This window comes from Gavialis gangeticus, unplaced genomic scaffold, assembly GCF_001723915.1.
Source record: "Gavialis gangeticus isolate Ggan-Ray unplaced genomic scaffold, GavGan_comp1, whole genome shotgun sequence".
Lineage (NCBI taxonomy): Eukaryota > Metazoa > Chordata > Crocodylia > Gavialidae > Gavialis > Gavialis gangeticus.
The window spans coordinates 457-15,943 of NW_017728965.1; the positions used below are offsets into that span (position 1 = coordinate 457).

Below are 15,487 nucleotides of genomic sequence, written 5' to 3' on the forward strand. Positions count from 1 at the left end.
AGCAACAGCGTACTTCCCCCCCCCCACACTTAACCACCTGTGGCCTGGCCCCCCCGGGGCAGGTGGAGGCCTGTGGGGGGAGTAGCTATTAGTAGGTTTCAGAGTGAACACCCTGACACGGCACCAGGACACAAGGATGGGCAGATGCAGCTCTGCCCCCACTCCCCGCAGCCACCGCTGGTCCCTCTTCACCTTCTCCCCAGACTGCCCTGCCAGCATGCCCAAACCAAGGCCTGGCCCAGACCAGAGTCCCACCACCTCCCTCTGTTCCTCCAAGGCCGGCACTGGCCCTGCAGGGAGGCGTATCCTCCACTGCAGCCTCCCAGAAGCTCGGCCCCAACACTGCCAGTGAACCTGGCACCTCCTGTCCCCTAGCCCCAGGTGCAGAGAATGCTTTTCTGGTGGCAGCACCCAACTCTGTACAGCGGTGACCTACAGCCCATGGGCTCTGGTACAGCTTTGCAAGCCCCGGGGATCCTTCAGGCCAGTGCTTTTGCTTTTCAGCATCATCACTGGGCTTCCCCATGCCACAGAACTGCTGCCTGCCCCAGCCCCCCAGCTACCACAAGCCCCCTAGGATCCTTCTACTGCCAGCATTGTCTTCCTCCCCACAACACTGCCCCATAAACCCCAAGTCCTCCCCTGCCCACATTGAGCCCTGGGCCTTTGAACAGGAGCTGCCAGGCCCAGGCTCAGAGAAGCCAGGCCTAGCCTCACCCAGCAGGCAAGGGGGAAACTGGGAGACGGGGAAAGGAAGCGCCCTAACCCATTGGGTGCCTGGTTGGTATAGGACGGACAGGAAAGCTGAAGGCAGGAGACAGCATAACCTGGAAGAGCCTTGGAGGTTTTATTGGTGAAGCCAGAGAGAAATCAGAACTGAGAATACCCCAAATAAATAAGTCAGGCAATGAGGGCAAGGGCCAGCGCTGCCCACGGTGCCCCCTACCACTTCCCCCAGCTTTGGTACAAGTGAGATCTGAACTGGGTGCAGGTCTGGGAGACCTCACTGCCACACAAGGGAAGTCAGGGCCAAGCCCAGATCCCCAAGCTGAAGGGAGCAGCAGGTGGCACCAGGTGCCAGGACAGCCAGGGGTGGGTGGGAAGTAGAGCTACTTCCAACCCAGGCCAGGGCCACCACAACACTAGGAAAAAAGGTAAAGGCGCTGCTGTGCTGGTGCTAGCAGAGTCCAGCCCCTCCATGGGCCAGGAAGGGCACAGATAGCACCATTTACAGCCAGGCAGGGATGCCAGGAGCCACCCAGGAGTGGCAGGACAGAGGGAGGACCCTGCACCCCCTCTAAGGCGCAAGTGTGGCCTAGCCAGGACTCCTGCCAACCCGGGACATGGCAAGAGCCAGCAGTGGATGGCTAGGAGCTTCCATGGCACAGAGGGACAAGGGCAGTGCCAGGGGAAGGGGAGGGAGGAAGAGTACATGTATGTGTGTGGGGGTTAGGTTTCAACCCAAGCTTCCTTCAGGGGCAGGCAGGGTCCATTGGAGAGCACGGGGCCTAGGCCAAGGCCTTGTAGGCATCCAGGTTGAAGGCTGTGTCCACGAGGCGCTGCAGCTCCGTAACGTGCGTCTTCTTGTTACCTGTGGCTGGGGCAGCTGCAGGGTCACGCCCAGCATACCTGGGTGAAAAGAGAGGTGTCTATCAGCTCCTCAGTGCCAGGACTCCAGATAGAGACAAGACTGAGAGGCCGGTTGGGATCCCCCCAGGTCTGTCCCCCAGGTTGCCACTACAAGCTGGTACACACACTCATGTTCAAAGGAGGAGGGGGAGGGCCCAACCACAACCAGAGGCAGGAGTGAGAAAGCAGTGATGTCACCATATTTCCCAATGTACAAGACCCCCAACTTCTGGACTCAGCTGTGCCCAGAGTTTCTGTGCCTTGGCAGAGGAGGCACCACCCTTGCCCCCATCCCAGGTAGCCAGTTCCATGACCTGCTAGTCCTTGATCCCACAAACCACCCCCTCCCCCAACCAAGGGGTGGGGAGGGGCTCGTACCACACGGGCTTGGCTCGGTTGATGGTGGTGCGTAGGCGTGGCTTGACATAATCATAGTAGCCCTGGTTCTTGTGCTCCTCCTGGCACCAGGCCAGTTCAGCGTTGGGGTACTTCTCAGCTTCCTGCTGGAGCAGGTCGAAGGGGAAGGGGGACAGCTGTGGAAGGAGAGATGGGCATGGATACAGCTGCCTGGCACTGAGGTTAGAGGATGGAAGTCAGTGCTCCCTGACAGCTTGGATGGGCAACACTATGCCGAGGAGGCTCAGGAGGGATAGAGAACCCATGGGCACCCCATCCTGAGTCCCATATGCACAGCATCAGCCCTGCTGCCTCTCTAGAGAGTCTCTGCTACACCATGGCCTCTAGCCTAAGCCTAAATCACCTTGGCTTTGGTGCCCAGGGTCAGCTGGGGCACTGGGGAGGGGGAGGGGCAAAGGAAGCTGTGATAGGATGAGGGAAGCCACGATAGCAGGGCGAGGGGGTTCCCAGATGCCTGGGTTTGAGGCACGCTCACCTGTTCCACCCGCGTGATGGCCACCTCAGCCTCCATGTGACGAGCCTTGCGCTCCCGCGTGAGGTCATAGTACACCTTGCCTGTGCAGAACAGCACCCGCCGTACGCCCGTTGGGTCCTGGGCTGCCGCACCGGCCTCTGGGATCACACGCTGGAAGTGGGTGCCTGGGAGGAGAGCCAAAGCATGACATTGCCTGTTTGGAGGTAGGGGGGCATCTTATACATTGGGAAATATGGTAAAGGAGAAGTGAGAAAGTGTGTAACATGCCCCCACAGGACTATCCTCATCTCCAGCAGAACCGGCCAGAGCAGGGCTGTTCAAGAACACTGTTACTTTACTCCCCATGTACAAGATGCACCCCACCCCCACCCCCTCCAAAGAACAGGGCGACAAGAACATTATGAGGTTACCATAATCCCCAACGTAAGACACCCCCCTCTACAAGACTGTCCCCACCCTGAGGAACCTGGAAAGGGCGCGGGGTGAAAGCAGAAGATAAAAGTGCAGCAATCCAGTTTTTATTCCAATTTTTTTTTTTTTTTTAAATAAAAGTGACCAAAATTCAAGGGTTTCAACTATTTTTGTTTACTTTGGTGTATAAGACACACCTTTTGTAGGGCAGTCATAGGGGGAAGGATGTCATACACCAGGGGGTCCCAACCTTTTTATGCTGCAGACTGGCAAACCGCAGACTGGACACCCCCCCCCCCCGAATATACAAAAGGGTTGGCTGCCAGTCCACAGTATGCCAGTCACTTCTGGACTTCTGGTCCAGCAGCCAACCCTCCTGCGGACCAGCAGCCAACACTTTGCAGCCCAGTACTGGGCCGTGACCCGGGAGTTAGGAACCCTGATCATACACCATGAAGTATGTTACCCCACAAGCACCTCCCTCTCCATGACCATCTCCAGCTGAGCCCTCGCACTGGCTGGGAGAGCCCAGCCCAACCCTGGCACTCATTCAGCCACCTTGCAGGCTCCCTGAGGTACTCTGCCCTCGGCCTCATGGGCCCATCGGCTCAGGGGTAGCAGGATCAGGCAGGCACCAGAGCTAGAACTGGCTGGGGCTTCAGAGTGGCATAGGTAGACCCCTGGGAAGGCCCTGTTGACCCAGAGCCAGTCTGAAGTGGCTCAGCAGGGGGATCTCTGAACAGGAATATATCAGGCTGTATCAAGGGCAGCCATGTTTGAGAATAGACTGCCCCCCTGTGGCATGAACTGGGCACACCTCCATGTTGCTTTATTTCCCAACCAGGCAAGGGCAGAGCTGGGAAAGCAATGGTATTACCATATTTCCCAGTGAATAAGAACCCTTCCCTGTCCCTAACCCCCCCCCCCAAGAAATGTCCCCACCTCCAGGGGACCAGGCAAGAGCTGGGCTCTCAAGGAACAATGTTCTTATTTCCCAGCATATAAGCTGCTCTACCCAGCACCAGTCCTACAGGATCCACACCCCCCCAGGTCTTTTTCCCCCCCCTCTACATTGCTTCATGCACCTTTCATACCTGACAGCATCTCATCAAAGCCAGAGCGAGCCTCAGGGTGACGCAGGAGGGACTTGGGAGTGAAGATAATGAGCTGGAAAGTCATAAGCAAAGCTGTCAGGGTGCACCCAAGTAAGGTGGTGTCCATTGAGGCCCCAACCCCTTGCCAGGGCCCTAAGGCAGCTTCACCTCAGGGACACTGCATTTCCCCCCCCAGACTCTGGATGCTGACAGCCAAAACCAGCTTCAAAGAGGGGAGTGCAGCCATTGGAGGGGGGTGGAATAGAGTGTGGTTGATGAAGAGGGAAGTCTTGACATCAGAGCTTCCCTGATCTCCAATGGAGAGAAACAGGGCGGGGAGAATTTGGGACATACCCTTGTTTTGCTTCGCTCTCTTCCTGAATATCTTGGGGACCGGAGGCTATGCAGATGATGTTCTAAACCAGCCCACAGCATTCTTGAGCCCTCCTCCTACCTGCCCCGCCTCCACAGGGAGTGGGTTTTACCTCCAGTGTAGACGCCACTTTGCAGAAAGCCCGGACACATCCACCAGCCCCCTGGCAACAGGGATCTAGACATGGCTGGCTGAGTCACGGCCAGGCTTGGAGGTGGAGGGCAGGCCAGGGCCCCCACTCACCGGCTTGCGGAAGGGCAGGAGGATCTGTCTGCGCAGGACGTGGAAGAAGTTGGCTGGCGTGGAGCAGTTGACCACGATCCAGTTGCAGTCGTACAGCTGACGCACATCACTGAAGTCCTCCAGTTTCTATAGCAAAGGGAGCAGGGTTGGGGGATGAGACCTAGCCTGGAATGGTTGTAATCCTTCCACCCAACATGGAGATGTCCCCTAGGGCAGGGCTGGGCTGGGCTGTGGTAGCCCTGGGCATCAGTGTGGGACTCATACCAGGGGTCCATCAGGGGCACATGGAACCTCCAAGGCTGGATCTCCCCGCTGGGGTATGAATTTAAAAGGTTGGCTTTCCCATCCCATAGGTGATGGCAAGACCAGGAGAGGAATCCCCAGCTCTGGGCCAACACAACTCCCAATCCTCATCTACTGACCACCTCTGCTTTGCTCCCCACTAGGGCAGCATCAGCCTGTAACTGTCCTGTGAGAAGTGGCAGAGGGGTAACATCCTCCCCGCATAAAGTCAGGAGGCCATGCCCTACGCCCGCCTTTCTCCCCAAGGCTGATGCAGCCCGACACTTACAGGCAGCACATCTGGGTCATCGTTGCACATCTGGAGGAACCGCTCTGGCCTCGCTGACGAATGCTCAGGGCCCTGAAAATGGGGTCAGAAGCCGTAGGGGGGTGAGGTCAGGGTAGAGGGGTGTCAGAATGTACCCCTAAGCACTTCCCTTCTCTTTAAGTGCAGCCAGTCGATGTCACGTGCCATCAGCATGGGCTTGAAGAGCTTGATATCTTCCCATCCCGGCCGCCAGAAGAGGGACTAGGATAGCTCCATGTCCCAGTGACACAGGGCTTGAACCCCATTGCTGGCTGCTTATAAATGGCTAGACATGACACAGCTGGCACCAACCCATGGCACACAACAGACATCCACATCCTTCGCCTGATACCCTATCTTCTCACATATCACACCCCACCCCACCCCCAAAAGCACATGCCTTGTTTTTGGCAAGACAAATTCCCCCCTCCCTGCCTGCCAAGTTACAGCTGCATAGAGCATGGATACAGCCTAACCTTCAGCTCATTTGCTCACCCCCCTCCACTGGTCAGCCAGAAGCTGAAACCCTAGCTGCTGCAGGAGACTAGACCTCCATGGGCAAATCTGTGATTCTGAAAAGAGCTAAAGACAAGTCTGTAAGGCTGTGAAATTATAGAAGCACAGAAAATTAGGGTTGCCAGGGACCTTGGGAGGTCATTTTTCCACCCTCCTGCTCAGAGAAATAGGAGAAGAGACAGGCTACCAGCCAGCAGAACTGCCAAGAGAAAGGTTAGCTTGTTTAAAGGAACATCAAGGCCATTAAAAAAAAAAAAAAAAAAAGAGAGAGAGTTAACATCCATGAGGCAAAGTGTAACAGGCCAGGAAGTGAAATGACTCCCTCAGCTGCATGAACAGAAATGCTGACAGAACAGGAATCAAAGGAGGGTCCTTTGATTCTGGGAAGCAAAGAAGCTTCCCTGGTTAAGGAGAATTTGAGAGATGGGGGCCAATTTTTTGGGGGGGAGGGTGGGCGGGGGTAAAGGGTACACATGGTATTTAAGATTATAGAGCAATAGGGCTGGAAGTGACCTGCAGAGGTTTCATCTAGTTCAACCCTCTTCCTGGAGGCAGGATCAGCCCTGTCCAAACCATCCCAGGCACATCTATCATCTAACCTCTTTGTAAAAACTACCATCAGACCTGACAGAGCACAAGACATCACACCTGACTCTGCCACAGGGAAAGCAGGGGGACTACTGTGGCCGATGCCCTGCTGCTGTAAAAGGTTTTTATAGACACTCGAGATCCTAGGCCAAGGCCATGCCTCACGCTATGGAGAAAGGCAGGCTCTCCCCACACCCCAGTCTGACCAGGGAGAAAAATTCCTTCCTGACCCTACATGCAGCAGTCTCAGCCTGACTGGAAGAGCAAGACCCTCTAGCCAGAAAACCTCCAGCTTTGGTCCCAGCAGAAACATTGGCACAGCCCAGTCACTATCCCCAGCCTGGGCTACAGCAAACACCCAAATGTCTCCAATGGAGGTTTACAAACCCCCAGACACATGGAGCAGAAAGCAGGGGGTAACCAGCATAGCCCAGAAGCCTGGGAAATTCCCATGGTAGAACATAGGCATCACTATGCCTAGATCATCCCTCACCAGTGCCTGTCCAACCTCTCCTTGAACACCTCTAGTTATGGAGAGTCCACCCCTTCCCTGCATGTCCATTCTACACCTCTCCCTGCTCTACGAGGGAAGAAGTTTTTCCTGAAATCCAACCTAAATTTGCTTTACTGAAACGTCAAGCCATTGCTCCGTGTCCTGCTCACTGCAGCAAGAGAATGGGTGCTTTCCTTCTTCATGGCAGCCCTACAAGTCTTTGAAGACTGCTATTACGTCCCTTCTCAGAGTGAATATGGTACTTCCAGGAAACGCCTGGCTCTAGCTGCCCAGGGGAGGGGTCCTTACCATGCCCTCCATGCCATGGGGCAGCAGCAAGACAATGCCATTTTGCCGGACCCATTTGGCCTGCCCAGGGCAGATGAACTGGTCGATGATGCACTGGGCTGTGTTGTGGAAGTCACCAAACTGGGCTTCCCAGAGGACCAAGGAGTTGGGGCTGGCCATGGCAAAGCCCAGCTCGAAGCCTGTGGAGGATGTGGAGGTTAGCAGGACACCCGTGCTACAGGGCAATACCAAGCTCAGTTGTCATCCCCCTCCTGCAGCTTGGTGCCCACTCACCCAGAACACCATACTCTGAGAGGGAGCTGTTGCAGACTGTATAGGAGGCTTGGTTGGGCCACAAGTGGTTCATTGGGATGCAGGTCCTCTTATCCACGTTCTGGTCATGGAGGATGTGGTGGCGGTGGCTGTGGAGAGAGGCAGAGAGGGCAAATCACTAGCACGTTCGCCTCTACCAGGAGGTGCCAGACCTGGGCAGCTCCAAGATGGCACCCATGGGTTAGGTGCTGCAATGGGGACCTCTCCATGGGCCTTCCAAGAGGGCTCTATCCCCTGCACCTGTCAGCCAGAGGGACGTACCTGAATGTGCCCCTCTCAACGTCCTGGCCACTGAGACGCACATGGATGCCCTCCTTGAGGAGGGAGCCAAAGGCCATGTACTCTGCCAGGGCCCAGTCCACCGTCCTAGTCTTCACCATCTCCCCACGAGTCTTCAGGATGCGGCTCAGGCCTGTCAGACAAGACACCGGTTGTTGCCTGCTTGGGGGGGGTGGTGGGGGGAAGCTGATGGAGGCACCATACAGGGCCATAATTAGTCACAAGGGGCTTGATTTGCAGTCATTAGGCCAAGTCACTGAGCCACCTGGATTCCTTGTGGATGGAACATCAGATCATGGCCCAACCCGAGTGCCCTGGGCTGCAGAAGCTCGGCCAGTCACCTCACTGCCTTCCCAGTGCTGTGTAGGGCCCCTCCGTTCCCCCACAGACCAGTACATGGCATCACCCTGCAGGCCACGCCAGCATTGAGGCTGCTTTGTGGAGCTTCCACCCCTACATGGCATAAAGCCCCCACCTCCGTGGATAGTGAAGTCCTCCACAGGCACCGAGCTGGCCACGCTGCCAATGTGGGTCAGGTCTTCCTCACTCAGGCCCGTGGAAGGGCAGGTCATGCTCCGGGGCTGCCCATCCAAGGTAAAGAAGCCTGGAGGGGAAAAGGAGACAAAGTTCAGAACCTAGGTCCAACAAAGATGCGGGTTTAGGCATGAACAGCAACTCATGCCCCTGGCACCTGGTGGGGGAGGGGCGCAGCAGCAGCAAGTGGGGGAGTTCCCACAGATGCTGCTGGCGCTGTTGGGCAGGGGAGGTGGAGGGGGAGCACCAATCAAGGGTCAACAACCACCTGCAGCCACCGCCAGCAGCGTCAGAGGCCAGCAGGGATCACTGACCACCTGTAGGTGCCGCTGGCAGTGTCAGTGGCAAGGTGGCGAGTGGTGACCACCAACTGTGTCAGCAGTGCCTTTTTGTAGGGGATGCACTGCCACACTCAGGGGGTGCATGTGCACCTGCATGCACCCCCTATGTGTTGCCCCCGGGTTTAGAGATGCTAAGGCCATACAGAACCCCATGTCTCCAAAAGGGGTGGCTGTCCATTTCTGAGCTGGGGCCACAACTCTGTGGACACAGGAACGGGGAAACTGAGTCACCCAGGCCTGGGTTGTTGCCTGCCCCCCAGCCGTGAGGGGCCATCAAGAAGGGGAAGCTACTCACCAGGCCAGGGAGAGTCCAGCCAGTGCTTGATGTGTAGGATCTTCTCATCCTTGGACCTGGCATGGGCTTCTTCACAGATCTTGTCATACTTGGCAATCTCCTCCTGGGAGACAGAAGGCTGGGGGTGAGGGCCACTTCTGGCATCCACCCACCCACATATCACCCAGCCCCACAGACAAAGCTGTCCCCAGCCCTGGCTTCAAATCGCCAGCTCCCAGCAAGCAAAGACGACTCCAAAAGGAGTTAAAGATGGCCTTCAGCAGCATGGATGCAAGGGCCAAGCTGGCAGCACTGCCCAGTACCATGGAAGGACTGGCTTATCTGACAGCTGCCTGGGCTACACCCCCAGCCCCAAGCCAGTCTGACCACACCCACTCTAGAGATGCAATCAAGCATGTCACTCCCACATGGCACCCACCACTGCAAGCTCCAGCACCCCGGGGCACCAGCCAGGTCTATGAAAATTTGCCCCCAGACCCAAGAAATGCCACAAAAACATGGCTGTGCCCAACTGGCCACCATCCTCTTGCCAGCTGTTGCTGCTATCCCATGAGGGCATGGTGAAGAGGGCACCCCCCATTGTAGAGCTAGCATTTTCCAAGAGGGAGCTTTGAGTCTACTGAGGGGCATCTCAATTCTAGAAAGGTTGAGAACCAATGATCTATTCCAACCCCCTGCCTATGGGTGATCCTGCCTCAGGCAGGGGGCTGGACTAGATGTGACCTCTGGAAGTCCCCACTTCTCTGCGATTCTAAGTGCGTGAGAGGAAGCAGATCCTGCTCTCAGGGAAGCAGCTGATCCCTTGGGAGGATTCCCAAGTGTCTGTACCTCATACTCTGGCTGATTCACCACCCCCTGGGAAATCAGCAGCTCAGCATATTTCTGCAGCACAGGCTTCTGCTTCCGGATCTGTTTGTACATCAGTGGCTGGGTGAACATGGGCTCGTCCATCTCATTGTGGCCGTTGCGCCTGTAACATACCTAACAAGGCAAAGGGGCCGTTAGAAGTTGCCAGCCAATGCTGCCCTGCGTGCCCAGAGCTGCGCACAATGCACTGGCTAGGAAGGAAGCCTCACTCATGAGGTCCTACACTTAGCTTCTGCAGAGCTGTGTTGTAGTGGACACAGGGCAAAACCAGAAGAGAGTCTGCCATTGACTATCAATACCCAGCAGGCCATCAGGGTCCTCAAGAGGGTCACACCTAGTGCCACCCCAAGCGCCAAACAGCATTGCCTTTCCCTAAACCAGCCCAGCCCAGTGCCAAGGCTGGGGATTCTCAGGACAGCCTGTTCTGCGGCTTTCCTTCCATTACTACTTCTTTTGGCATGCCTTCACTTCCCACCGAGATCCAGAGAAGAGGGACTTGAACAAGCCACCAAACATGTACAGCACATCTATCATAGCTTGCTGGGATACAGCTTTTATACTGTTCTGCCAACACACAACACCTTGCAAGCCAAGACAAGGTGGTGAGACCTTTCACCTATTCCTTATTTTCATCCGTGTCTACAAGTCTCTTCCCCTCTACACTGGATTGACAGCATCTTCTATTCTGTTTCCCACCTCAAGGCAGCCAGATGGTTTCCTGCAGGAGCTATTTGTGTGCCCAGCATTGTGGTATTTCGGGGAAACTTTTCCTTTCCAAATAAACCCACATGAAAAAGCTAATCTGGGAGGATTATGGGTTGTAAATAAAACTAGCTATAAAACGGATTGCGGAGGTCAAGGGCTGAGCACATTCATTCACATCCCCATGCAGGCTGGTAATGTGTGCTCTGTCACTGGTTTGCTAGCTATGGCCTGTTGTGGCCCCTGATCAGAGCTAGCAGAGGTGTTGTAGACTGGCCTTATCACATGTTACATCCACAAATGACTCTAGGGGCTTTTATTTTATCTGAGGAAGTCCAAGACAAGCCAAAGTGACTAGAGATTGGTTTATGGGGACACTGGTAAAATTGGATACAGTCACCAAGAGCAGCTACACCCAGATATAGCTCAGACAAAAATCACTTGTGGTCTTGGTCTACCTGGGAGGGGAACAGATGGCTTCATTCCTCCTCACAGGGAGGCTGATCCCAGGACTGACACACCTAGAACTGAGGGGTTTGGAGTCTCAGCACCCCTCAACATAGTCTTAAAACAAAGGGTTAACAGACATGGCCATGGACCAAAATCCCCTGCAATGGGATAAAGACCCGAAGTTGCCACTTCCCCACTGGCGAGGGCCCTGGCTCAACCCCAGCCACCTACCAGGTCCACAACAACATCCTTGTGAAAGGTGCTCCTCCACTCAGCTGCCACGTTGCACACATACACCACAGCCTCAGGGTCATCAGCGTTGACGTGGAAGATAGGTGCGTTGACCACACGGGCCACATCAGTGGGGTAAGGCGAGGAACGGGCCATGCGTGGGTCCGTGGTGAAGCCAATCTGAGGCGAGAGGGTGGATAAAGAAGGGCTCGGAGAAGGGAAGCACATGAGGGGCTCAGGTCAGTCAGGGTTGGGCAAGGAGGTACCTCCACATATCAGATATTGGAAGGTGGCGGGGGGGAAATGGACATGGCTTCAGTGTCGGGGGCAACCTCCAGGCCAGTCACTGGCACAACGAGAAGGCAAGTCTTGGGGGTTCCCTACTGAACACTTCCCCTCACCTAGCTACTGGACATAGTGCCTCCATGGCAGGCCAGGCCAAGAAGCTGCCAGACAAGCTTCTTTTGCCTGCCAGCTCCTTGAGCTAAAGGCACTAGCTTTCTGTGCCAAGAATAGAAGTGTGGAGAGACTGTCAGGTGGCCAGGGCTTCTTCCCCTTCTCTCCCCCACTGCCTGTGGCCACATAGAGAAAGGGGGAAGAGTCCTGTCTGCAGCTGGAGCTACAGTTTTGACCCCTTTCACAGTTGAATTGATGGACAGAGCCTCACCTTCAAGGTAACTGAGCTGCAAAACAGAGTTAAAACTGTAGCTTTAGCATGAGAAAAGGTGGGGGCTGGGGAGCAGGGGGCTAAGATTAGGCCCTGACCACTCCGTGCGGCCATAACTCTGAAAGAAGCAAAGATTTCTTCATTCTGCTTTCCAAGAGTGGCTGATTTGAATGGTACATGAGATATGAGAAAATACAGCAACTGAGCTGAGTTTGGAACTGCTACAAAAAGAAGAAAGTGAAAGCTGGGAAGGTGGGAAGAGGATTAAAACAGAGTCCGCAGGAAAGGCTGTGTATGCAAGAGGGAAGATTGGAGAAAGGCTTGTTCACCAAGAGATCAAATATTCCATTTCCTGTCCCATCAGCCTCTGCTCAGACACCCGCCCCCCAGTACAAAGGCACCAGGGAACAGTCATGTCCAACAAATTCCTCCCAGCTCCAAGCAAGACCAGGGCACACTAGAGTGGCCATTTCCAGAGGCAGCCTCCACTGGCATGAGCCTGGCTGGGATAACTGGCTCCCCAAAGGACTCATGACACCTTTCAAAAGGGCTGTGAGGAAGCTGTTGGTGGGGGGGCTATGATCCCTTGTGAACCATGGTTGGGTCAGGAGTTGACAAGCATCCCAGTGCTCCTGCTCTCTCAAAGCCAGAGGGTCCTGGCTAGAGCCTCTTGTCTCCCCATTCAAGCCCAGACTGATGCCATGCAGAAATCACAGAAAATGAGGGCTGGAAGGGACCTCAGGAGGTCATTTAGTCCCACACCCCTGCCCAAAGCAGGGGAGAGGATTGGGGCTGGTCCACCTCCCTAGCCCTCCCTGGGTTTCTGACACATTTGGAGTCAGGAAGGAACCTCACCCCCTGGTCATACTGGTAAGGGGCTGGAGGGGTTTCACCTGCCTCTGTAGTGGGGGCATAGCCTCTACCTGGGATCTCTGGAGAATATATTAACAACCTTTTATAGGAGTAGGGTACTGCCCCACCACCACCCTGCTTGACTAGTGGGCCAGCTCGGTTGTGATGCCTTGTGCTCCATCAGGGCTGACGGTAGTTTTATGAAGTGTTTAGATGATAGATGCATTTGGGATGATTTGGACAGGGCTGATTCTGCCTCAGGCAGGCGGTTGCACTAGGTGTGATCTCCAGAGGTCCCTTCCACCCCCACTGCTCTAGGACTATGATAAGATTTTTCTAAGGAGATGAAACCGGAGTCCTAGAAGTTCCCATCCCTCTGGTTCCACCCCTACCCTCCTCCCAGCCACCACTGCCTCCACCTTGGCTCACATAGAGCCCAGACATTAAGGGAAGAACAGCCTGGCATGAGGCTGCTTACGGCACGGTGTCACCATACTCCAGTCACCAGCTCTTCCTTCCTCCATGGCCCCACCATTACCTGGTTGTTCACCACCACATGCACAGTCCCATGAGTGGTGTACGATGGTAGGTCACTCAAATGGAAGGTCTCATACACTATGCCCTGCCCAGCGAATGCTGCATCTCCGTGCAAGAGGATGGACATCACCTGTGAGAGGAGGAGACAAAGGGAGCAGAATCAATGAAGGCAGCCTGATGACTTCCCTATAGTATGGAAGTCCCTCAAGGTAGGAGCAGGGGAAAGGGTATCGGCTGGCATGGGGCACCGACTGAGAGCCCACAGAAAGTCATGAGATGCCTCCTTGGACCCATCAACTGCACAACCAGACTCTTAACCCATGGACGACTATAGTAGTGGGGAGGGCCTCAGGCTGATGGCTTCAGGTACCAATAAGTTCTGGCTTTGGGAGGTGGGATTTGAGTAGACAAGGGGAATGTCAGGCTGGGCGGGGCTCCAATTCATAGACTGTAAGGCTGGAAGGGACTTTGGAAGATCATCAGGTCCAGCCCCCTGCACCAAGCAGGAAAGATAACTAGGGGTCAGGTGACCCCAGCAAGGTGACCGTCTAGTCTCCTCTTGAAGATTTCCAGGGTAGGTGATTGCATCACCTCTGGAGGAACCTTATTCCAGTCTGGACACCCTGACTGTAAAGAAGTTTTTCCTTATGCTGCACCTGAAATTGATTTTCCAGGAGTTGGCCACCATTACTCCTGGTTTTCCCCTTGTGTGCCCTGGTGAACAGTTGCTCACCCAGCCCTTCATGTACTCCCCTAGTGTAGTGGTAAGCTGCTACCAGGTCCCCTTCTCAGCCTTCTTTTCTTCTGGCTGAAGAGTCCCAGATCCCTCAGCCTTTCCTCTTATGACTTGTCTTCTAAACCTCTGATTATATGGGTGGCTCTTCCTTGGACTCCAACAAGGACGTGGACAAGCTTGAGAAGGTGTGGTGCTCAGAACTGGATGCAGTACTCCAGCTGCCGTCTCAGTGCCAGGTAGTTCCCTGCACCCACAAAAGCTATCCCCCAAAATAATACTTTAAACCTCACTCCATAGCTAGGAGAACCCTATCCCCTGCACAGAAGCAAGGAGAGAAGGGCACTGCCAACACCATGCTGCTGCTGCATCAGGAAGCCATAGGTTCCTAGATGCTTAGAAGCTCCTAGGAAGCGGAGCAAGAGGAAGGCAAAGCTCTGTGGTTTGTGCCAGCCAGACCTAGGGGAGATATCCCTCCCTGCACCCAAGCCTGGCTATCCTGCGAGGAAGAGCAAGTCGCTTTAGCCAAGAACCTCTGGGTTTCTAGTCCCAATGGGGGTATGAGCACTCCCAAGTCTAAAACCCCAGCCTTGGCTGTGGCCAATGGCCCAGTGCCTCAGAGGAAGGCAAACTGCCCCAGAAACCAGAAGCACTCACAGTGTGTGCGGGGGGGTGGGGAAATAACCCTTTCTGACCCTAACTGGTGTCCAACCAAAGTCCTGAGGCCTGGGATTACCAGACACTTTTCCCACTCCCAGTGTCTCCACTGCAGCCACTCTGGGAGATGCTGAGAGGGCAGAAAGAACTCATCTCTAATTACAAAGGAACCCTCCGTGCAAAGAGTGGGATGTGCCATTTCGTCAGCCACCTACCAGCTGTCACACTGGAGCCAGGGTGGTGACTGAACTTCACAAAGCAGCAGCTGATGTCTCACTTGCTCATCCAGCTCCAAGAGAGCGGGTGGTCTCAAGTGAGAAATCCATAAAAATCACAGAAGCGGTGCTGGAAGGGACTTCCAGAGGTCACATCCAATCCAACCCCATACCTGAGGCAAGATCAGCCCTGGCCAAACCACCCTATACAAAACCCTTTTCCAACCTCCGAGGAAAAACTAGTCAGCCTCACACAACAGCAGACATCACACAGGGGCACCATGGTGGCCACCATCCTGCTGCTCTAAAAAGGTTAACATATGCTCCAGAAAGCCCAGGCAGAGGCCATGCCCCTCCTACAAAGAGAGAGACAAAACCCCCTAAGTCCATACCAATCTGACCAGGGGGGAAGTTCCTTCCTGACCCCAAATGCAGCATTGGACTGAGCCTGAGCAGAGGGGCAAGACCCTCTAGCCAGGACCCAATGGCTTGGGTCCCGGCAGAAGCACTGGCACAGCCCAGTCACCATCCCCCGCCTGGGCTGCAGTCCACACCTGATGCCTTGGAGGGAAGTTTAACCCCCCACCAACGTAGCATTGTGGGGGTCGGGCGGACACAGGAATTCCCTCCCAGCCTCATAGACCAGTTAAGCCCAGAAGCCTGGAAAATCCCCTTAGC

The 15,487-nt window shown here is 55.1% G+C and overlaps 1 protein-coding gene across 4 annotated transcripts in view; it reads right to left on the reverse strand.

Moving 5' to 3' along the window:
* Nucleotides 1-825: 825 nt before the first annotated feature.
* Nucleotides 826-15,487, reverse strand: part of OGDH (oxoglutarate dehydrogenase) — a 70,738-nt gene continuing 56,076 nt past the window's right edge. For all 4 annotated transcript variants that reach the window (XM_019503949.1, XM_019503931.1, XM_019503957.1 and 1 more), the window contains 14 exons: nucleotides 13,206-13,334; nucleotides 11,149-11,328; nucleotides 9,727-9,879; nucleotides 8,899-9,001; nucleotides 8,204-8,332; nucleotides 7,711-7,861; nucleotides 7,411-7,538; nucleotides 7,138-7,316; nucleotides 5,214-5,285; nucleotides 4,643-4,768; nucleotides 4,027-4,099; nucleotides 2,522-2,685; nucleotides 2,008-2,162; nucleotides 826-1,629 (listed from right to left, as the gene is read on the reverse strand). In XM_019503949.1, the coding sequence (XP_019359494.1) occupies nucleotides 1,509-1,629; nucleotides 2,008-2,162; nucleotides 2,522-2,685; nucleotides 4,027-4,099; nucleotides 4,643-4,768; nucleotides 5,214-5,285; nucleotides 7,138-7,316; nucleotides 7,411-7,538; nucleotides 7,711-7,861; nucleotides 8,204-8,332; nucleotides 8,899-9,001; nucleotides 9,727-9,879; nucleotides 11,149-11,328; nucleotides 13,206-13,334 (1,863 nt within the window). In that variant the 3' untranslated portion in view covers nucleotides 826-1,508. The remainder of the gene's footprint in view (nucleotides 1,630-2,007; nucleotides 2,163-2,521; nucleotides 2,686-4,026; nucleotides 4,100-4,642; nucleotides 4,769-5,213; nucleotides 5,286-7,137; nucleotides 7,317-7,410; nucleotides 7,539-7,710; nucleotides 7,862-8,203; nucleotides 8,333-8,898; nucleotides 9,002-9,726; nucleotides 9,880-11,148; nucleotides 11,329-13,205; nucleotides 13,335-15,487) is intronic.